This window comes from Diadema setosum, chromosome 1 (assembly GCF_964275005.1).
Source record: "Diadema setosum chromosome 1, eeDiaSeto1, whole genome shotgun sequence".
Taxonomy (NCBI): domain Eukaryota; kingdom Metazoa; phylum Echinodermata; class Echinoidea; order Diadematoida; family Diadematidae; genus Diadema; species Diadema setosum.
The window spans coordinates 33,566,674-33,591,385 of NC_092685.1; the positions used below are offsets into that span (position 1 = coordinate 33,566,674).

Consider the following 24,712-nt stretch of genomic DNA (forward strand, 5'->3'; position numbering starts at 1 on the left):
ATGCTTTTAGGACATTGCATAATTATTGCGATGGCAGTGTGTGTACAATGAAATAGTCCAGGCTAGAAGGCACCCAACCTTGTTTTTTGATATATACAATGTTTTTTGATGGTTTCTTGTCAATTCGAGGGTGCTGATTCCAAATCCGATTGATGCCACTCGCGTAACCTTGAGCATTTTCGGCAAAATGCAAAAATCCAAAATGGCCGCCAGATATGCTAATTCGGCCGTGATAAACATAATAATGCGCATTATATGACAAATTATTCCACCAAACTTTGTACATTTCTGTTCCTAGAGTTACTCCATCTGCATTTGCAAGAGAATTTTCATTTCATATAGGTCCATTTAGTATTTAAAGCTCATTTTTAATCAAAATGGCCGCCATTCCTATGCTTATGTACTATATGAATGGCAAAACATAATGCATGGGAATATAGAACAAATTTACTGTGTTTCCAGTCCCGTACCTACGCTGTCATAAAGTGTTGCATGTGTAATACAAATATGTTGGGTGTCACTTACAATATAACGGGCCTACATGTATATTTCAGCATTTGATATTCATAAACCTTACTATATGTTTAACACAATTTCTTATCTATTTCATTTTGTCTCAACAACGAATATAAGTTCACTAAACGTCTCGCAAGAAAGCAATATAATGTCATATTCTACACGCAGATTGAATATAAAAATGTAATACTAACACAATATCTTAAGAAGCCTAGATGCATGGTATTTATCAAATAATGTTAAAAATGGAAGGGAATCTAGAAAACAAAGCTTTTAATATACATTCCCCTATAACCATATTAACAAAGTACAGAAAATCCTATACAGTAAGTGCAGAGATATGGTTGCCGACAAAAACATACCGGACATTCCGACACACCTAAAAACCCTTTACATTATAGATTTTTTTTTTCCAGCAAGGAGTTGGGGGGCGGGGGGGGGGGGGGGGGGAGGCGAGTTTGAAATGGATCATAACCTCCATCACTTTGATATGATATAATTTAGAAGTACCGCCTTGATATTATAGAGTAAACTTGATTTTCTTCTTGACTTAAAACGACAAAAACTGGTGAAGGCATAAACGAAACTGTCTAAACGCAATACTGTACAAACTATTCATTAAACATCAACCAAGGAGCAATGTGAGATACCTCTTTCAGTTCTCTCACAGTTCCCAGGTGTTGATAATAATTAGATACACTTTGACATCATGATCTCATTCAGTCTTGTCTTAAAACTAAAACTGTAATTTTTATTGTCTTTAAAGAACCCTTTAATTGGATGTTTGGCAGCAGGTGACATCAGCCCCAAATTTGCAGAATTTTCAGGCTAAAGATGCATATGAGTCCTGCAATTGCTTTAATAGAAACCACATCTGGTGATGTTCAGCACTTCCTCAGGGGTCAGAGGGCGATTATTTGCCATAGAAACAGAATGAAGACATAAAGACTTGCTTGATCACCACCCGTTGAAGCCATATGGCTTTGTTGCCAGGCCAGAGACAAGTGTTGTAGGTAACTTAGGTGGTGTCAAAGATGACATCAGACCAGCATCTTCACCAACCGGTTTTGGGGTCAAAGCTTTCAAGTTACGGGAGGGAAATCTAGGCTTGTGGGATTTCAGACGCATTGATGGCAGGTTGTTCAAGGGGGCATTTCATGAAGCGTTTTGTTAGATCTTCTCTTTTTGACTAACTGTTATAAGCTACTAAAATCCTTGCATCTGATTGGCTGAGAGCAAATTTGTCAGACAATTTTTTCAGACGAAACGCTTCATGAAATGCCCCCATGCTATCATGTTTGGAAGGTCAGGGTATGCGTTGACAGCACTGGTGACACTTGCCATCCTTTCCTTCCAGCGTGAGAGAGAGTGATCGAGTGCCAGTGAAGGAGGGTAGACTTCCTTAGCCTATGCTTGGAAGGCTTGCCACAGAGGGCTACCTTGAACATAGCATTGGCAAGATGGTTACTAAGATGGAAGGCATGGGTCGGATGATAATCTAATAAAGGTTGGGGCAAAGTCTCCAGAAAGTGAAGAACTTCTCTATTGTCTTGAGATGGGTCAGTACTCGGCTCATGTCATCCAAGGACTTTCTACGAGACGTAAAGGCAAGATCATCTGCAAACTTCCTACGTGAAGGGAATGTTATGTCACCATGTATATGGTAAAAAGAGCTCTAGTGGAGTTAGTTTACAGCCACCATTAAGGAGGCCATCATTCAGAGTCCTAACACTGCTGGTCTGGTTACCTAGAGCAATCCTGAATCTGCAAGTGCTCAGAGACTCCAACCCCAAGTACCTTCTGATCTGGAGATTCTCCCGCCTGAAACCCCTAGCAAACGGGAGACTCCAACTTGATGTGCGCGAAGCGCATATATTATCACGAGCGCGAAGTTCCCTGCGGCCGGGGTCCAGGGCCCGCTTGAGCTCTGGAAGCTCTAATAGGGTTCTTAGTGTTCTCTTGTGCTATCTAAGGCTTATTTTTCAATATACGAACACACAAAGTAAGAAATCATTTCAAGTGGGAGACACAGAGCCAGGGCAGGAGAAAGTAAATCTCAAGCGGGAGAACGGGAGATTTCGCAAAACGGGCTTTCGGCGGAAGATCTCCCGTCGAAAGCTGGAGAGTTGTAGTCTCTGAGTGCTGAAGATTAAGGACAAGCAGTGTGAAGTTGTTATAACACTGCTTTCAGAATGAGGCAGCACTGTACAGATCTCAGAGTCTGTCTTGACATCATATACGCAAACACATTCACTCAGAAAAAAAAAATGGTGGTAGAATACATCTTCCTTATATAGTTCAGCTAGGTTAACATGAAAAACTTTTGGGCCTTGTTTTCATTTCAGAGATTTGACAACAGGAAGTGAGGTGGTCCCTTTTTTCCACTTTCCCCTGCCTCATGTTCTTTCTCTGGTGAGGGGACTGAAAAGTTTGTATGATATCGCTTTTAGATAATGTAGAACAGGAAAGGTAATTGGAAATTTCATTTGTGTCATCATCTAGGATTCAGCCTTTTATCAAATTGTTAATGTCAAATAATTCCTGATAAACGATGTTGATGTTGGCGTCAATTCAAGCTTTGGTGGGTTTTTTCCAAATTTCTTGGGAAAAATTCAGATTGACGGTAGCAAATTTGGATGTTTGCATCAAAGAATAAAACAGCTTTTGTTAGTGACAATCCTCTGATTTATAATCAGCACACAAATTGAGAAACAGTGTACCTGGGTGACAGAAAAAAAGAAAAGAAAATTTGTTTTTTTCCATGAACACTTTGCCGTTCATATTGTGCAGGGGTATGTGGGTGGCATCCATTTTGAAGTTTTGTATGAAGAAGAATATAATAAGCCTAAAAACAATACATTTTCCGTTTGTTTGCTTGTTTGTTTGCTTGTTTTGCTAGTGGCACTCATGAGATTTGCATGGCACATGCAAAATTTGATAAAAGCGTAGGTATGTGACTGAAAATTCGTCTTCTATTTCTATGCATATTTTTTGCCATTCATATAGTACATGAGTGTAGGAGTGGCGGCCATTTTGAATTGAAAATAAGCTTAAAATACTAAATGTACCTCTTCAAATGAAAGATTTTTTGCATGTGCAAGTAGAATTACTCAAGGAACAAAAATTTAAAAAACTTTGATGGAATAATTGGTCATAAAATTGACATAACTGGGATTATCATGGCCAAATTAGCATATCTGGCGGCCATTTTGGATTTTTGCATTTTGCCGAAAATGCTCAAGGTTACGCGAGTGGCATCAATCGGATTTGGAATCAGCACCCTCGAATTGACAAGAAACCATCAAAAAACATTGTATATATCAAAAAACAAGGTTAGGTGCATTTTCTATGGAGCGTAGCCTGGACTAAAAGTGTCATTTCAAGTCATCACGTGAGGTTTCCCCATGTTCCATTTCTTTCTTTTATTTTCTCTCTCCACTGCTTCTGCCTACTTGTTTGTTTTCTTTCCAAAGTACTGACAGGGATTTGTTTGTTTGTCTGTTAGTGTATTCTCCATTTCACATTAAAGAATATGCAGAAAAAAGCATAAATAATACACAGAATAATACATAAATAATACACACATCAAAGAAAGATTACAAAATTAATGGATTGCCCATTTCAGATTCATCATTCTTTTCTTCCATTGGGCCCAATGCCCGCCCATAAATGCTGAAAATTAGAAGTATGAATAGTAAAATATATATTCAAACACACACAACTGCTTTATTTCATCCCCCCCCAAAAAAAAACACAAAACAAAACAAAACAAAACAAAACAAAACAAACCTGAAAACAGTAAAATGAAATGACTTAATGAACATTAAGGGGGATGGCTAGTAACTGATCAGTGGGAATCAGTAGGAATGCTGGGGGATGATTGTTCCAATCCTCATGGGATTCATTTAAGAGTACATTATATATCTATTTTGTGAAAATTGTTTGCTTCAGAATGGTCTCATATTCAAATAATGTGCAGTTTAATGTTTCCATGTTAGCATGCCTGTACAGTGACAGGGCATTAAATTGCACATTACTTGAATATGAGACTGTTCTGAAGCAAATAATTTTCATACAACAATAGATATAATTTACTCTTAAATGAATCCCACGAGAATTGGAACAATCATCCCCCAGCATTCCCACTGATTCCCACTGATCAGTTACTAGCCATCCCCTTTAATATCACCCACACCCAAATACCCCAACCCCCTATTAATTATACCCCACATCTGACTCAGATTAACTTGCATGTTTCTGTGTTACTACATGTAATGTGACTAACAAAAGGCATGGCGAGAGAACATGCAAGTTATCCTCGCTCTCGAGGAGAGTGCGTTCCTATGTCTTTTGTTAATCATATTTAAATGTACTTTAGCAATGATTGACAGATGAGGTCACAACAAGAATGGAAGGTTTTTTGTGGGCGTATCCTAGTAATCTGAAGAAAAAAGGGAAAAAATATTCAAAAATAAATGGAATGTTTCTAGATATTCATTTCACTGCCAAAGTGATGTTGAGGGTATCATGAATCAACACAAATCAACTTGCATCAATTGGTATTTCATAAAACCTGAAATGACATGAATGGGTGGATTTTGACTTGAACTATATGTCATGGAAATTTCCGTGAAAAATTCTGTTCCATTATGGAGAAATGATTGATAAAGTGATTTCAGATAATGACATCATACTGATGTCACAAATGACTGATCACGTTGATACATTACATCTGTTGTCTTTATGACATGATACATAGTTATAAGTTTGAAGTTGATAGTTGAAGGACTTTTTGAGTTAACCTCTACACAAGATTTGAGAAGAAATAAAGAATAATAATAATAATAATGAAGAAAAAAGAATCAGTACAGATACAGAAGGTGATCCAGGAGGATCTCTCGGATCACCTGAAAATCTACTCACTGTGCTCCATGTTACCGTCTTGCCCTTGCTTCCTCTACCTACCTGACTTCGCCGTTGTCGCTGTCAGTGTCATTGTTACTGTCATCACTCAATTCACTCTTGACATCAAACTAAAGTCTTATACAATATGTAAGAATTGGATGTTTTAATAATTCAGCCGAGAAAGCCGATGTGAAGAAACACAGCACACATATTGCGTCCGCTCGCCCGGGAATATGTACTTTATGAATGACTGCATCAATGTACTGTTGCACTGGTGTCGTATTTGGTTCCTTGCGTGATGTAGTGATTTTAAAAAAAAAAGTCAGCTGTTCCGGAGCAAAAATCGGTGAGGTGAATTGATCAGTGTTTACTTGTGATTTCTCAGTGATGCGAATATTGTGTAAAATTAAAGTCATATTAATAATATACTACTAGGAATAACTGACCTTTTGCTTATCTCTTAACTTGTGCTGTATCCTCCGGATGCAGCTGCCCATTGCCCCAAAAATGAAAAGAAACATAGGGTGGAGACAACCAAAATCGACCCCAAAATAAAAGACTGTGAGCGAGACTAGTGTGCCCCCTAACCTCAGCCTCATCAACCCCCAACACTTCCTCTTTCCTCCATCTCGCCATAGTTGCCCTGTGCTCTTCTTGAATGCTCAAAAATTCTTGTGAATTTGGATCTTTCTTCTTGATCCTGTAGTGAGATGTATCTTTGCCTTTCTTATTTATAATTTGTGCCCACACATATGTTAGGTTTTGGGGACTTGTCCGAAGTCAGAAAGTGCTTTTTCGGGGACCAAAAGTTCCCCGCTAAATTTCCTTTCTACCCCACCAGCGCCACACGTGCGTCCTTTCTTAACATGCCGGCTCTACCAGGGACTTGTTTGGTTAGGAGCTCCCCTGTCTCCTCTCTGTGCTGTTGCACAGAGAAGCTTTATGGTACATCAGGGAGGTGGGATAGCCTTATGGTACATCAGGGAGTTGGAAAGAGAAGGAATGGAATCTTCGACATCCCCTTTGTGCCTATGCTCCGCACCGACTAGCTTCGGTGTTTTCGCAAGTAATCACATTACTGCTTCACCAGTGCTTACACACTCATAAAACTTCCGTGATTGACATCTGCTGCAAAATCTATCACACCATTGCGCCTGACTAGTTACTGACTTCAAACCGGTTGGACAAGCTTTCATGCTCAGCTTGTACCACCTATCTATGGTAGGGTCTATGGCAGGGTGCGACGTTTAAGCGCTTGCCCGATTGCTCGAGGCAAGTGAAAATCAAAGTCGGTTAAGCATTTTTAGCAAAAATGCTTGCCCGAATCAGGCAGGCAAATAATTTTGAAGCCACCTTTTTTTCTCCACATTTTCCCTTCAAAAAACCCATGAAATCATGCATATGCAAGCCCAAAACTAACAGGGCAATTCCGCGGTTAGTAACGTTACATTTGAACAAATTTAGATATTTGTTTTTACCACTAAATTACCATTTATTCATTTCAAGTCAAAATTATGTCAAAAACATGTTCATCCTTCCCAGGTTTATGATACAGAAAAGAATGAACACAATCCAAGAAATATTAGAATTGCTATAGCAACTTAAAGGGCTGGTTAGTAACGTTACGAAAAAAGGACATGACAAAAAAATCAATGTCTTGTAACAAAAAGTGTGCAAAAATTCAAGTTACTTCAAACAAAGTGTTGCATTAATTTCAATTATTGCATCATGACAAATGTTCATGCAATCTTTTTTAGCAGTTTGACCGATAATTTTTTAGCTAGACCCCCAAAAGCATGGTTAGTAACGTTACGGTTAGTAACGTTACATTTGTCCGGAGTAATTCCACAGGTCATTTCACCCTTTTGTAATTGACAAAATGTCACATGACTTCTGGAGTATTTAAATGTATTCATCTTTTACCCTTTAGCAAAACTTTGAGGAAAAAATTTCAAAGGAACCCACTGTAATTTGCATTTAAGTGAATTTCAGCGTCCCCAGTCCCACATGTACATTTTAAATGATGGTTTTAGATCTCGCAAAATCAATAAATGCGAAAAATAAAATCTACTGAATTTGAAAGACCCTAATGATTGGCGAACATCCATGGCATTAGTTGATACCTAGATCAAAGGGTAAGATAAAGAGGCACATTTCTTTTATCCATGTCATGTCCACCTAACTGCGGAATTGCCCAACAACTGTTTAGCAATGTCATGATTTCAACAACTATCAAACACTTACTGGAAGAAGCCCTATTGCATTGAGATGCCACACCAACGCTCATCAAAGAATGTTTCTTTATATTCCAATACGATGTGTGTCTGAATAATGTTCTGTGGTGACAAAGCCAAGTATTTTGGCAGTAAAAGTAGTGGCAGCAGAAAATACTCTTTGCCATTTTCTCCTCGCCGTTAGCTGCCTGCAGTTGAGTTGAGTAGTGACTCGCTGTGCGTGCTCCACGTGAATGTAGAGCACAGTGCCAGATTCAGATAAAAATAACACAAATCAATAATGCACAGTCAAGAGTGGACACCAACTTTACCAAGAAACAAGAAAAATCCCATGATGGCAAGGTGCCAGACTTGGGGATGGGGGAGTGGGTAGAGGAGAGAGACCAAAAAAGAAAATGCGCATACTGGCACATTCTTGGAGGTCATGAACAGTCTATGGCCTGGAGGATTGAACTGGGAAAAAATGTTTAATTAACAAGTCCAAGCCCCAGGGTGAAAACCCAGGATTGCAAACGTAATTATGATTCTTTATCTTCTTCTGCTTCTTCATCTTCTTCTATTACGGTGATGTACTTGTATCTTCAGTCTGTTTGCTTTGATGTACAATTGTAAAGCGCCTTGAGCATTTAATCAAAGTGGAGAACGGCGCTATAGAAATTGTATGTATTATTATTATTATTATTATTTTATTTCTCTCATTTAATTGGCCTCAAATAAGGCTATTTCTCTCTCTCTCTCTCTCTCTCTCTCTCTCATATCCTTATTAGAATTATCTGTACTTCCTGATAAAGAAAAATAAATGATAAAATAACTTATTTTCCTGCTTTAAATATTTCTTTACCATTCTATGTCATTTCTATTCTGAGTTATGAAATAAAGGGGAAAACATGTTAATGTTCGTTACTCTGAAAGCGTATCCGGGCAATTACCCCCAGAGGGCAATTACCCCCCGGCTATATACTGGTTAGTGGTAAGGTTAGAGTTAAGATTAGGGTTAGGGTTGGGTTTAGTGTTAGGAGTTTGGGTTATGGTTAGGATTAGTTTCAGGATCAGGATTAGGATTAGGGACAGGGGAAGGGTCCGGGGTAATTGCCCAGGGGGTAATTGCCCTAGACCCCTCTGAAAGTACTTTATTCTGGAGGTTGAATAATCTAAAATGTAAAGAAAGAATGAATTTAATCTGGAAACGAATTATAATTCATTTTCAGATTAATAAGCCTTTTTCCCCCATTTTCAGATTCCCGAACGTGTAGAATAATGCTATAAACGTTTGGATTAATGAACCCTGTTACATTTTCGGAAGAAAAACATCAGCGCAGGGATTTTGCATATTTCAGATTTGGAATATTGAATCATCATAGAATAACAATGTTCAGGGTTCATACGGGTCATGGAAAACCTGGAAAGTCATGGAATTTGACCTAGTCTTTTTCCAGGCCTTGAAAGTCATGTAAAACTGATATTTCCATCAAAAGGTCATGGAAAGTTATGGAATTGTAAAATTATGGAAGCTTATCTGTTGTCTGTGTAAGATGTGTTTGTATTCTCTTTGCTTCATTTTGATTTGATATCAAATTTTCAGTCTAATGTGCGAAAAAAAAATGTATAAAAGTCATGGAAAGGTCATGGCATTCTGGCTAGAAAGGTCATGGAAAGTCATGAAATTCAATTTATGAGAAAGAGTATGACCCCTGATGTTAAACTAAGAAATAAACTTATTACTTGAACTAGATATGTCCCCTCCCGTCTTATATACCTTCTTCTGAAATAGGCCTATCACTCACTGCCGGATATTAAAAGAGAGAAAAAAAGAATGTTACTGGTCATTATTCTAAAAGTTCGTCACTCCGAGGGTTCGCTTATCCCAAAATTGAAAAAAAAAAGGGGGGTTCGTAAATCAAAAATAGAAAAAGATGAAAATTAAGTTTCGTTATTTCGCAGGCTTGTTCACTCAAAGACAAAAGAAGATTCCATATTCTGAATGTTCGTTTATCCGAAAATGAAAAAAGTAAATAATTTCTTGCCGCATAATTCATTTTCGGATAAACAAACTTTTCGAACCACAAATCAGATCAACAAACCATAATTATAATTTCGGATTAAACATCCAAGCACATGGAATATGTGTGTTTCAGGTTCAGAATAACAACCCTTTGGAATAGAGAACCTTATTCTTTTGCGGAATAATGAGCACCATGCAAAGAGATACGCGATGCCAAACTAAGAATCAAACTTATTTTTTACCTGAAAGATTTTCCCTCCCAACTATATTTCTTTTCTGAGCATGAAATGCCCAACTAAAAAGTAATATTTGCATGTTACTTTGAAAGTTCATTTATCAGAAAATGAAACAAGGCTGGATACTCTGAAGGTTTGCTAATCCGACAGCAACAAAAAATTTTCATAATGACATCTTCAGACTTGACATTCATTCGAGCATATCTGAATTGATCAATTCATACCCATATTTCAGTATGTTGAAGCTTATCAAATTGTCTATTGAAATTTTGTTACAATTATTTGATTTGATGGCACTTTGGGCTATCCTCTTGTGCCCATTACTGTATACGCTATATATTTCGCATGGGCTTTATTTTCGCGAATTTCGCGAGTCGGAAGCTATTCGCGAAATTAACAACACGCGAAAATATTACCTTTCAAAATGAATCCCCTGCCTTGCCGATACGATCATTTTACGGCTTACCAAACAGACCATACTGGCTAAGCTTGTTTACGTACATAGAGCATGTCCACGTCTAACTACTAGAATCTCTAGTATACACAGCCCAGTCGCTGTGGTAGCATTCGTTGCTAGTAAGTTGAAAATGCACACTTTCTTTGCCACTTCATATTTTCTCTGGTCCCCCAATCGCGAATTTAACCACTCGCGAAAATGTGTGACATCGGCAATTCGCGAAAATTTATGTACGCGAAAATTATAGCGTATACAGTAATTGTTGATTAGACCCTGCAATTACATCAATAATGTGGCTGAATTTGAAACTCGGGCAACTGCGAAGATTTTTTAGCTTATCGTCCACAAGATGCCAAGTACAAATATTATTCTGTTCTCTGATAAACATCACAAATTGAATGGATCACCTAATTTGTCAGTTATGACAAATTTCTAAGCTAGTTATTAATAGTTATTAATAGTTGTAATGTAATTTCTTAGTACAGTTTGATTGTGTAAGTTGATGATGACATAAGACACATTTTCTGAAGATCACTGGAAGAGAAGAATTGTAGACAAGGCTAAATCAATTATAGATAATGGGCTTCACCCCTTGAATGATAATTATGTAGTGTTGAGGTCATGGAATAGGCTGTGATCGTTATGATGTAGAATCTGTTTCCTTAACATCTCTGCTGTTTTTTGAAATGATTTATTTATCATTTAAATGAATTTTGGTTTAAGGAAGTGGGCATTCAACACGCGTGATAAATATGTCATTTCAATATTAAACATTTTTGCAGTTATTAATTTGATATATTACTATCTATTTATTTGTGTATCCATACATATAAATCACAATGAGAAGTTGATTTATATATGTATATTTGTATCTTCTGATATTGATATGTTATATCGTACATAATGTCTACTATGTCTACCTTGTCCATATACATGTTTCTATGTTCATTGCTAGTATTCATTCGCCATGTACCAATGTAATGTGTCCCATGCATGCAAACAAAACAAACTTCCTAAGTTGACAATAAGTTATAATTTAGTTGATTGAATTGAATTATCAAAAATAAAATCCAAATACCATGGGGCATTGTCTCTGCCTTGCCAGTGCCCGTGATTATAAGTGTAATTTGAATACAGTCACAGGGAAAAGTGCCTCAATGCTTTTTGTATGCAAATCTGTCACATTGTTTTTATAATCAATTCTAAGAGTGATTAAAACAAAAAACCAAGAACATGTAAACTATCAAAGAAAATTATGCCTGGTCATCGTTTTGTTTGCCATTTTTTCTACAAGGAAACATGCCTCCTGTGGAGAGGAAGAAGAGCTGGCAGAAACAGAGGGTCTTCTTTTTGACTCCCCAGGTCATGACCAATGACTTGAGCAGGAGGGCATGTCCAGCTGGGGATGTGAAGTGTGTGGTGGTGGATGAGGCCCACAAGGCTCTTGGCAACCATGCTTATTGCCAGGTAAAGACAATATGCTGTATACACCATATTCATGTATTTTTCAAACATCGTACAGTCCTTCCTCAATTATACGACCATTGAATAACCGGACCTCTCTGTTATCTGACCATTGACTGGCTGACATTCTTTTTTTAATGTTTACATGCATTTTCAGTGCCAAATATCACTCAAAACAAACACAATCAGCCATTATAACTAGTGCAAATATGTGGCAAGACATATTCCAGGTATTGCAGCAGATTGTAACTTAAAGGGAACCCAAACCCAAAGAGCAATGTGGATTAAGAAAGCAGCAACATTAGTATATAGAACACATCAGTGAAAGTTTGAGGAAAATCGGACAAGGGATGCAAAAGTTATGAATTTTTAAAGTTTTGGTGTTGGAACCGCTGGGTGAGGAGACTACTAGAGGTTATGACATATGTGTGGACAACAATATAAAGAAAATTCCACAAAAATTCACTTTTCTAGCATAATGATAGAGCACTTGACTAACCGCTTTCAGAAAGCAGGGGGAGTAATCGCTACCCTTGACATTATCAGTATCGAATTGATGGAATGTGTAACTTTCATGAGAAAGAATTTTTGTGGAATTCTCTTTATATTTATGCCCCCGCCACTTCATGGAGGAGGCATGATAAATAGAAGTGGAGCCACATAGTGGTGCCGGAGGCATTATGTTTTCGGTTGTCCATCCGTCCATCCTTCCGCCCGTAATCAATTTTATGGACGGCGTAACTAAAAAATCATTTGAGGTATGCTAATGCAACTTGGGATGTATGAGTGGGCGAAGTTGTGCCTATCAACTTCTAGGTGCAACATGCTCAAGGTCAAAGGTCAAGGTCAAACGCTCAAAATTTCATCATTCCCCCATATATATGCAAAGCCTGAAATTATTTTCTTGACACGTTGTGTATACATGTATTACCCAATAAAGATTCTCTAGAGCAAGTTTTTGGCTTTGATGTCAAAGGTCAAGTAAAAATGTTAAAATTTCACTTTTTTGTCCATATCTCCGTAATGGTTCGAGGTACATTCATGGAACTTAGGATGCATGTACTGACTAGCAATGATTATCTTTGGAATTTTGGGGTCATGGGGTCAAAGGTCAACTGTCACAGGTCAAGGTCAACAAAAAAACTTCACAATTTTTCCCATATCGTATGTAATGCGTGAAGGACTTTTCTTGAACTTTGGTGTATACATGTATTATCTAATAGAGATTTCTTTTGGGAGTTTTTTTTTTTCTGTTTTTGTTCCAGAAGGTCAAATGTTAAAATGTCAAATGTCAAGTGAAAATCATAATTTCACTTCCTCTGCCATATCTCAGAGTGGCTTAAAGGACAAGTTCACCTTCATATATATAAGGATTGAGAGAATGCAGCAATATTAGTAGAACACTTCAGTGAAAATTTGAGGAAAATCGGACAATCCATTCAAAAGTTATAAGTTTTTTAAGTATCTGCGAGGTCACTGCTGGATGAGAAGACTACTACAGTGTATGATGTCACATGCGTACAACGATTTAAGGAAAATAAAAAGAGAATTTCATAAAACTTTACTTTTTGTCTCGCCCACCGGAGGTGAAGGCGAGACTAAGGGATCCAAATGTCGTCCGTCGGTCGTCCGTCCGTCGTCCGTCACAAATGTTAAAGTTTACCTGCAAGACTCTCTTATGATGCATAACTTGGCAACTGTTACAGCAATGGCAGCCAAACTTGGGTGATAGAAGCACTAGGGGTATCTTCATGTTATGGTGTTGTCGGAGGTAATGTGATGATGTCAAAGGTCATTTGAGGTCATATATCAAAGAGTATGTGCAAGACTCTCTTTCTATGTTAAAGTTTACCTGCAAGACTCTCTTTTGACAAATAACTTCACATAAGTTGCTTGGATTACAACTTAACTTGGGTCATAGATGCACTGGGGGTACCTTCATGTTATGGTGCCGTTGGAGGTCACAGCAGAAGGTCAAAGGTCATTTGAGGTCATATGTTTAAGTTTACTTGCAAGACTCTCTTATCACACGTAACTCGACACATGTTACTACAATGGCAATCAAACTTGGGTGATGGATGCACTGGGGGTACCTTCATGTTATGGTGCCGTAAGAGGTCACATGATAAGGTCAAAGGTCATTTGAGGTCATACGTTAAAGTTTACTTGCAAGACTCTCTTATCACACGTAACTCAGCACATATTGCTACAATGGCAATCAAACTTGGGTGATGGTAGATGTCTCTTGGGAGGTTGAAGGTAACCACAAGGTCAAAGGTCACAGACGGGTCAACAAACTTTTAGGGCCCAATGTTAAGTTTTTAGGGCGCATTTCGTTTATGGCTCATAACTTTTGATCCCTTTGTCTGTTTGTGACCAAACTTGGATGGAAGATGTCCCTTGGGGAGATGAAGGTCGTCACAAGGTCAAAGGTCACAGACGGGTCAACAAACTTTTAGGGCGCGTTTTGATTGTGGCTCATAACTTTTGATCCCTATGTCCGTTTGTGTGACCAAACTTGGATGGTAGATGTCCCTTGGGGAGTTAGAGGTCATCACAAGGTCAAAGGTCACAGAAAGGGGTCAACAAATTTTTAGGGCCCAATGTTATGTTTTTATGGCACATTTCGATTATGGCTCATTACTTTTGATCCCTTTGTCCGTTTGTGACCAAACTTGGATGGTAAATGTCCCTTGGGGTGTTGAAGGTCACCACAAGGTCAAAGGTCATAAGCAGGTCAATTAACTTCTGGGAGTTATACAAAATATTAATTCCTTGTACGCGAATGGGCGAGACACAATTTGGCACTTGCCTTGTATAAAGTGCACATTTCTTCGACTTGTTACTGACGTATGTTAAGGGTAATATTTCCCTTGCCTTCTGAAAGAGAGAAGTCCAGTGTTCTTTTGTTATGGGAGCAAAATGGAAATATGTTGAATTTTATTTATTCTTTCTTTATATAGTTGTACACATGTGACATCACAAGCTATAGTAGTCTTTTCATCCAGCTGTGACTGAGCAGAAACTTCAAAAATTCATAACTTTTGAACAGATTGTCCGATTTTCCTCAAACTCTCACTGATGTGTTCCACTAATATTGCTGCATTCACTTAACCCACATGTCTACGAAGGTGAACTTGTCCTTTAAGTTATCATCATGAAACTTAGTACATATTCATGCATGCACTGCCTGATAGTGATTCTCTTGGGAATTGTAGGGTCATGGGGTCAAAGGTCAGGTAAAATGATTAGATTTTACTATCTACTAATGAAATTACACTTTTTTTCATGCTTCGGAAATTATTCAATGCATAAACTTATGAAAGGGTCAAAGGTCCAGTAAAATCCTCAAATCCCTGAATACAATACCTACTTTCTTAGACAATATAGCCATTAATCCAATTAAACCTAGTTCAAGGAAAGTGAACACTTGACACATCCATGACAAACGTCATTTTGATATTTTGCCAATTATTAGAAACTGTCTTGACACATTGTCAAGACGTACTATAGACCTATTAGGAGAAGCATGCATTATGGCGGAGGCATACCATATGTCATAACCTCTAGTAGTCTCATCCAGCGATTCCAACACCAAAACTTTAAAATTTCATAACTTTTGCATCGATTGTCCGATATTCCTCAAACTTTAACTGATGTGTTATACTAATGTTGCTGCTTTCATTCAATCCACATTGCTCTTTGGGTTTGGGTTCCCTTCAGTCCTGCTACAATGCAGTAGCTGAAAGATTAGTATGATGAACGTTGTTTATAGGCCTACCTGTCATTACCAACATGTCATTACCAACTGATTGCTCCCTATTGACAATAACACTGGTGATAACGGTGTTTAAAATACTGGCGGTAACCATAACTATAACCATAAATAGACCCAAAGAAATGGACATAAAACAATCAACAATTGGCTTTCAAAGCAGAGATTGTACAGATTTATGGTTACCACCAGTATTTTAAACACCATTATCACCAGTGTTATTGTCAATACAGTTCAGCTGCTAGGTATCAAGGGAGCAATCAGTTGGTAATGACATGTGTATATCCCCAGCATGATATGCTAGAAAGTGCTGTATTTAAGCATATTTCTCTCATACTGCCAAATCGTTGATTCCAAACGCCTGCAGGTCTGGAGGTGGTCGGTTAATTGAAGTTGAACTGTACATTGATTGTCTGGACTTGGAAGACAATTTTGCAAATTATTGAATAACTGACTAAGAACAATGATATGGAACAAGAAATAAATGAGAAGATGTAAACCATTATTAAACCTTTGAGCAAATACACAGTGCAAATCTATTCACAGAGGCAATGTTTTCATCCTTGTCATATTTTTTTAATGGTTACAAATATCAATGGCCTCATGAAATCTAAGCAAACAAGGAAACTAAAATATAAGGCTTTAGGGTTTAATTTGTGAAACCACACTGCCTGAGCAAATGTATGGTTGCTTTTGTGGTATTATATTTAGCTCACCTGAGCTGAAGGCTCAAGTGAACTGTTGCGATCACTCTTTGTCTGGCATCTGGCGTTCGTTGTCCATCTTGCATTGTCCATCGTGCATAAACTATTAATATTTTCGTCTTTGTGAAAACCCCATGACCTAATCTCACCGAACTTGGCACATAGTACCCCTCTGAGGGGGGATCTCAGTTTATTCAAATGGATGCCATGCCCCACCTTGTAGCCCTCAGGGGGCCCACCCCCCCCCCCCCCCCCAAAAAAAAAAGAAAAAAAAAAAGAGAGGAATCTTTAAAAATCTTTTTCTCCAGAACCAGAAGTATTAGAGCTTAGTTAGTATTGTGAGTAAGTGGATTGATGACTGTAGTTCCCCCCCCCCATGGAGCCCAAGGGGAGGGGGGGTCCAAATTAAGGCTTAATTTCACATTTTCATATTTTTCTTGATAGTGCATCAGATTTTTATTGAATTCAGCAGGGATTATAGCCAGGATTATACACTCAGCAAAAAAAGAAAGTGAACACTTTTTCGAGTTCAAAATTTTCATAGAAGATTTTGATGAAAATTAATGTATTATATACCCTATTAAAGGTAATTTAATTGACTATCAACCTAGTAGGTCAATATAAATTGGAACTTTATGCATGAGTGAACACATTCGTTTTTGTTTCCAAGGCACAAAAGTATTTGTTGCAAAAATTGACATATTGTCCTTCATTTGCAAATGCCCTTTAAGATAACAAACTTAAGGGGGAATAAGGGCACAAAGATGATTAAATGAACAGAATATCTTTATTTAATTCGTTCAATTTAGTTATTTAAGAATTTATAACACAAATTCAAGAACCAAATTTAATTTACAATTTTCCTAATTTGAGAAATCAATTCAGAATCCTACCATTTTTGTCAATATTGCTTCTTCTCTTATTTCATTTGAATTTGCATTTGACAGAAATTCCCTGATTTTTATCCATTATTTCTAGCCTGAATTGATATTTTGGGCTTTAAATATATAGCAGAAATCATAGGTTTATTTTTGAAACTGAATTCATGTTTTTTCATTAAATTAAATTTGTCTTTTGTTTCTTATTCTTTCATGGAAGAGCATTTACTCATAAATGACAACTTGTTCATTTTTGCAATTTTTACTTTCTTGCCTTGAAAGAGATAAACAAAGGTGTTCACTCATGCATAAAATTCCCCTTTTTATTGACCTACCAGGCTGATAGCCTATTCAATCATCTTCAATATGGTGTACATTAACATTTAGCCAAAAATTCTATGAGAAATATAAACTTGAAAGAATGTTTACTTTCTTTTTTTGCTGAGTGTAGAATAGATGTGCAAATGGGCACCATTCCCCACCTGGGGACTCCAAGGGGCACAATGTACTGGGAGGAGGCGGACAATTAAAGCCCCCAAATTTGAGAAATTTCTATGAATCTTCTATCTAAAACCAGTAGAGATAAGCTAAATTAGTGCTATGAGTAAGCAGATTGGTGAATGTACTGTAGTTTCTACTTTCTTCATGGTAGACCTAGGGGTAGACAGGGGAACCAACACATTTTCTTTTTAATTCTTGAAAACACATAGGCAAATTTGTCACCAAACCCAGTGCACTATCACAAGGGATACAATTTTTATACTTCATACAAGGACCCCAGAACCCCCTATTTGAAAAGAAGAAAGAAATCAAAAATGTCTAAAACTAGAAATACTATGAGTAAATACATTAGTGAGTGCACTTTCAGGATTATTAGTGCAAAGTGAGCTTTTGCGATCGATCTTCGTCCAGCACCCGGCATGCATAAACTTTTTACACTTTCATCTTCTTCTTGAGAACCCCATAACCAATTTTCACCAAACTTGGCAGGTAGCATCCCTAGGGGTATAGGATCTCAATTTGTTTAAATGAGCACCATGCCCCACATGGGGGGCCTCCAGGAGGGGCCCAAACCCCCCAAAATTAAGGAATTTTATCATCTTCTTCTCTAGAACCAAAAGTTGATACTATGAGTTAGTTCATTGATGACTGTTTTGTTCATGGCAGAATCAGGGTTGCCCCTGTGGGACCCAGGGCCTAACTTGTACATTTTCATCTTCTTCTTGAAAACCCCATGATGAATTTTCACCAAGCTTAGCATGTACACTTTGTAGCATCCCTAGGGGGATAGAGTCTCAATTCCATCAAATGGGCACCATGCCCCACCTGGGGGGCCCTCAGGGGGCCCAACCCACCCCCAGTAAGGAATCTCTTACAGATTTTCTCTAGAACCAGAAGTGATTGAGCTAAGTTAATACAATGAGTCAGTATATTGATGACTGTTGTTTCAAGTTTGTCCATGGCAGAATCAGGAGTGCCCCCCCCCCCCCCTTGGAACCCAGGGGAGTGGGATGGGATGGGTTCAGATGGAGACTTAAATTGTACATGTTCAGACCATCAATGCTTCTTGAAAACCCCTTAACGAATTTTCATTTATCTTGGCAGGTAGCATGCAAGAGAGTTAAAATCTCAATTTGTTCAACAGGGCACCATGCTCCCCGTGGGGGCCCCTGGGGCCCAAATCCCCCCTCCCCCCCCCCCCCCCCCCACAATAAGAAATATGATTCTTCTCTAGAACCAGAACTGATGAAGCACAGTTACTATGAGTTTGTACATTGATGCCTGTAGTTCCAAGTTTGTTCATTGCAGATCCAGGAGTCGGGGAAGGGGAGGGGTCCAAATGCGGACCTAAATTGTACATTTTCATCTTCTTGCTGAAAACAGCATAATGGATTTTCACCAAACTACAAGTACAACTGTAGCATTCCTAGAGGGATGGGAACTCAAAGCGTTTGAATGGGCAACATACTTCCCTTGGGGAGCCCTAGGGTGCCCAAACTTCCTAAATTAAGGAATATTCAATAATATTCTTCTCTAGAATCAGAAGTGATAGAGCTTGACAGAGCTGCCATCCGTTTCGAAAAATTCATATTTGTTACAAAAAATCGAAGGGAATATGAAAATATGAAAACATCCTTAAAAAGTATGAATTCACAGTGGGAAAAAATAATGGGTAAAAAGATGATAAACACACATCGCATTATGTGCCATGTTATCTGTACTCAGCTGGGATATCGATGCAACGCGTACGCTTCTGTATGTAGAAAGCTCTGAATAGAAAAGTGTGTACACTTGCAAATCACCGCGGTATCCCTGTGTGTGGCCGGCTGGGGAGCGCGAGTAGCTAGCTACACACTGTAGCCAGCGTCCAGCCACACACCCTATTTCGTTTTTAGGCGTGGTAGAAGATGTTCTGTTGTACAATGTCTGCTTCTTTTTCTCTTCTTCTTCATCCACTTTTCCCTTGCCTCCCATGTACGAAATGACTTTTAAGAGTGTTTTGTGGGATTTTTTTACGTTATTGCATCGTTTTTCTGCAAGTAAGAGGTGAGTTTGTGTTCATGTATTGATGTGCACTGCAGTAGTGCAGGTGACAAGCGTTCAAATTTTCTTTCCCGTGTATCGTTGAACCTCAGTATATTTCCAGGCCTATTTAAGGCCTCATACAACAGAATACTTATAATGAACTATTTTTCTGGTCCAAATGAATTAAAATCTTTTGTTTTGTTACATTTATTGACTGCTAATCCCAAGGATCTCGACGCAGTACCGAGTTTCCACTGTGTATTTATTTTCGCATAGCTTTCGGTGCTGCCAACTTCTGCTAGGCGTAGGGCCTACTTATCGTTTTATTTCTGTTGTTTCTCATACCTCGTTTGGAGGATTTCTTCCGTTTAATATCACTTTATCTGTTCCCTTTATACTTTGAAGTATTTAAACGTAATTCTTTCAAGTGTCTCGCACTCTACATGCGTTTTCGTAACGGCGATTTCTCCGCTTTGCTGCAATATTTCAAAGCAAGTTTGATCCCAGCCGCTTCTGTGTGCTGTGTGTTACCTTATGTAATGTTTGTGTTGTTGGGAGGTTGTTGATACCGTACTTTGTATTTGTGATTTATTTTCTTAGGCGTTTATCTCGAGTGATGATGGTGATCGTGTTTATAAATGTTGATAGGAAAAGGACAAAATGATCTGAGTGATGCCTGATGATGATGATAATTAATGATAGTCGATGCTGGTGTAAAAAGTTAAATCTAGATGTTCATTACCAGCAAAGAATAAGGGGAAACCACAAATGACAGTAAATAGAAGTGAAGAGATTGTGTATGCAGTCTCTCTGGCATTACGAGAAACTTGACACCCCACCCCTCTCCACTTGTGGAAATTTCCACATACACTGTAAGCAGGTGCCAGACCCAGGTGCGTGCCAGACAAAAGAATGCGCGCACTGAAATAAACAGCATGTAAATATCCTGGAAATATCAATCAAAGAACTAGCTCATGAGTTGAATTAAAGGAATCATCGCAAAGATATCATGATTCTGTAGCCTCTCTTTAGGGGCATAGTAGGAAACATTGAACAGTCGATTATAGTGTACTTGATCGAATATCTTATATGTTCCCTGAACAATAAAAAAAAAAAAAAGATTGATTAATCACGCGATTAAAAATGCAATCACAGAAATACATGAAAGGTCTTGTATGCCCAGGCAAATTCACTACATGTAGGTCCTATGAGATGCAGCCATCACCCGGTTAGACAGCAAAATTATGACAATTAATTTCACGCTCATCAAAAAAGTTTTGGCTATCAACATTCATTCGTGGGGTGTTTTTTGTTTGTTTTGTGTGTTTTTATTTTCCTTGTGAAAGATGTAATGATTTCTTCGTATCGAACTTAAGCTGTTTACCATAACCAAGCCATTAAGCTCAGCTTCGGCGCATTTGATCCATCGAACTTGCAGTAACCTCTAAGGCAGGAGCACATGGCGCATTCCTTTAAACTTGAAAGTGAAACCACGTGTTTCGCACATTGGCACATCCACACACACTGCGGGATTTAGCGATCATCGCTATGGCAGACTTTCCGATTCCAGTCAGGGGAAAAGAAATTGGAATACTTCGGAAAATGATGATGTTTAAAATCCAATAAAATGAAAAAGCCTGAAAACAACACATGATTATGTTTTGTAGTAAACAATAATTGGAAACACTCAACAGAGTGTTGCATTCGCTCACACAAAAGCTCTCTTGAGAAGATGAAGCATTCCCCTGCCCCTGCTAGGTAGTGGAAGTTTCCGTAACCAGCCCAGCAAGTTTTTGGAGGTATTGACCGATTCGGGTTCGTTGAGGGCAGCAGACATTTTATGGCACTGGGCGCAGCCATGAGCTCAAATTGCGGTGTCTCAGCCGACCCCCCGGCTCTCCCCCACCCCCCGGGCAACATGTTTATCGTGCACTTGTAACAAAGGTTCGCGCGCTAAGCAAGCATTCGCACACTCAATACGAGACGCCCATTGGCTAAAGCAGTTTTTCATTCTGCACGCGTGCTAATGTTGGGAGAGGGGTGGGGAGTGGGAAGGGGGGGTCGGCTGAGACACCGCGTAATGGCGCTGCCCATGCCAAAAATACACATAGCGCGTCACAGAATCGGTCAATACACATGCACTAGTACACATTCATTGCAAGTAAGCAATCAATCAACGCTGAACGTTGCGTAGTTTGGAATCTTTATCATGCTGGTGACCAGTGTTATGTTTAGAGCCTGTAGGCCTCATAAGTCAACGAGTCTATTTCAAAATAGCAAAAAGAGGGATATTGAAAAAATATGAATTCTGATGGAAAAATATGAATTTTAGAGCTGCTGAGTACTAATTTGTGCTTCCAAAGGTTGGCAGCTCTGGCTTTGATTTTTTTTTTTTTTTTCCAAACTGCATAGTCCAACCTTCTATAAAGTACAATGTACTTGGTAGGTATTTTTTACCAGTGTGATGGAATATGCAAATGGACACCATGCTCCCAGCTCTCAAAGCTGCCCCGCCCCAAGTTTCCATTGTAAGATGGTCTGCAAGAATGCATGGAAGGTGAACTTGCGATACTCAGGTGAGCGCAAGACCCCCTGGTCTCTTGTTCATACTCAGCTCTAGGGTTGGGCAGGGATCAAATGGGGGGGGGGGAGAGAAATTTTTCACTTTTAAGTCTTTTTTTTTTTTTGACTGCATAGGCAAACTTTCAAAATACAGTGTACTTGGCAGGTATTTTTGCAAGTGTAATGGAACATGCAAATGGGCACCATGCCCCCATAGAAGCTCTCAAAGCTGCCCCACCCCCACGTTTGCAATGTTCTCAGGCACGGTGTAAGAGTTGCAAGAATCCATGGAAGGTGAACATGCGATACTCAGGTGAGTGCAAAACCCCCTGGTCTCTTTTTAAGAATTACTCTACATGCTGCCTTGACAGTGGCCACAGAGCATATATATTACAATATCATAATAATCTGTTACCAGGTTGAAATGATAAAATTCTACTATTTAAAGACCTAATAAAATGGTTCAGACATTTTTTTCTTAATGATGTAATAATATTAAATGTTAAATTCCAAGTAATTCTATGGTCGTGCAGGGTTTTTTACTGTTCTGAATTTTGTTCTATATTTGTTAACATTATGGATGCAATTTCCTCGGTTTTGGAAAACTTTCTATACTTGCGGCACACTATCTCTTCTAAACTGTGATGATGTCTAAGATTGGAGTCGTCGATATTGATTGTGCGACCAGCCTAGCCATAGCCAGCGAGCTAGCAAGGCTATGCTAGCGCAGCGCGGCGCAGCGACAGCCGGCCTGGCGGCTAGCGCTGGCGGGGGAGCGAACAAGCGAGCGCATAGCAGGCGCTGCGCTGCACTATTGTCATTGGCTAAGCCTTTAGACAAAAGAATATTTAATGAATTGTATCGGATTTAATACTGCCAATAATACAGATTACAACTGTGGTACGCTTAGATATCCATTATTTTCGGCAAACTTGTGAAATAAGCCCCACCACTGCGTGTCTGTACTAATACTACGGCGACTCGCCTGTTTAAATACTTGTGAATTCAGCCCCACCGTGTGGCATTCATCGGTAAGAAAGCACGGCGGTGGGGCTGCCTTCCACAGTCAATACTCGTGAATGCGGCGAAAATGACTTCCTAATATGTCCCTCGACTAAATTAACGGCCAATTTAGCCATAAATACAACCCTACATAACCCTAAACCCTATAGGACCTACCCTTGCTTGCTATAATCGTACGGGTACGGTGCACGCGCACTGCGGTGGGGCCTATTTCACGATAGCCCCACCACCACTGCGTGTCTGTACTAATAATACTACAGCGACTCGCCTGCTTTATAGGCCTAGACCTACTCGTAAATTCAGCCCCACCGTGGCGTTCATCGGTAGATAAGCACGGCGGTGGGGCTTCCTTCCACAGTATGATTTGTAGCATAGGCGCCGGAAGTGGGGGGGGGGGGGCAGGGGGGGCAGCCGCCCCCCCCCCCAATCCAAAAAGTAGGGGGGCAAAATGCATTTTTGCCCCCCCCCCCCCCCAAAAAAAAAAAAATTAAGAATAAAAAAATAAATAAATAAAAAAAGATAAATAGATAAAAATAAATAAGATAAATATATATATAAATAAAATACAAATAGGGAAATTTATTAGCTAAGACTAGTAATTCTAACTCTCATAAATGTTTAGACATTCATTTTTTTTTTTTTCATCTCAACCGCATTCAACGGTAACCGTTGCAGTTTTAGAGGCCTTTGGCTATGGAAAATCGTTTAAATATCAAAATGTTAGCTTTAAGCACTGGCGGATATAGAGGCGGGCACAACTGGCCCATGCCAACCCTCCTTTTGAAGCAACTTTTTAAAAATTCTTCTTTGTTTTGTAATTTTTATACGTGTACCCCCCCCCCCCCCCTTGAGAAAAAAAAAATCTTCCATACGTCCCTCTTCCACCGGTAGTTGTTACTAACGTGACACCTGACGTAGGTAGCGCTCCCGGAAAATAGTTTTAACCCCCGCCCACACCGCCCCCCCCCCCCTTCTTAATTTCCAAAGCGAAAAAATATAGCCACTATGTCTGCTACAAACGGCAGTTTTTGGACTGTAAAGTGTCAAAATTTTCAAGCTCGCTCGCTCCGCCCGCTGGCATTCAATCGCTATGCCATTCTCCTGATGTTGCTGCCAGTAATTGCCAGCAGTTGCGCCCGGTGCGTCCCCCCCCCCCCCCCCCTTAATTTCCAAAGCGAAAAAAAAGTATAGCTACAAATGGCAGTTTTTATACTGTAAAATGTCAAAATTTTCAAGCTCGCTCGCATTTAATCGTTATGCCATTGTAAAAGAGAATGTTACTGCCAGTAATTGCCAGCAGTTGTGCCTGGGCCGCCCCCCCCCCCCCCTTAATTTCCAAAGCGAAAAAAAAAAGAATATAGCTACAAACGGCAGTTTGGGGACTGTAAAATGTCAAAATTTTCAATCTCGCTCGCTCGCATTTAAAGATA

At 39.0% G+C, this 24,712-nt stretch overlaps 1 protein-coding gene across 3 annotated transcripts in view; it reads left to right on the top strand.

Moving 5' to 3' along the window:
• Positions 1-24,712, top strand: part of LOC140235642 (Fanconi anemia group M protein homolog) — a 387,390-nt gene that overhangs the window by 35,788 nt on the left and 326,890 nt on the right. For all 3 annotated transcript variants that reach the window (XM_072315655.1, XM_072315669.1, XM_072315661.1), the window contains exon 4: positions 11,645-11,817. In XM_072315655.1, the coding sequence (XP_072171756.1) occupies positions 11,645-11,817 (173 nt within the window). The remainder of the gene's footprint in view (positions 1-11,644; positions 11,818-24,712) is intronic.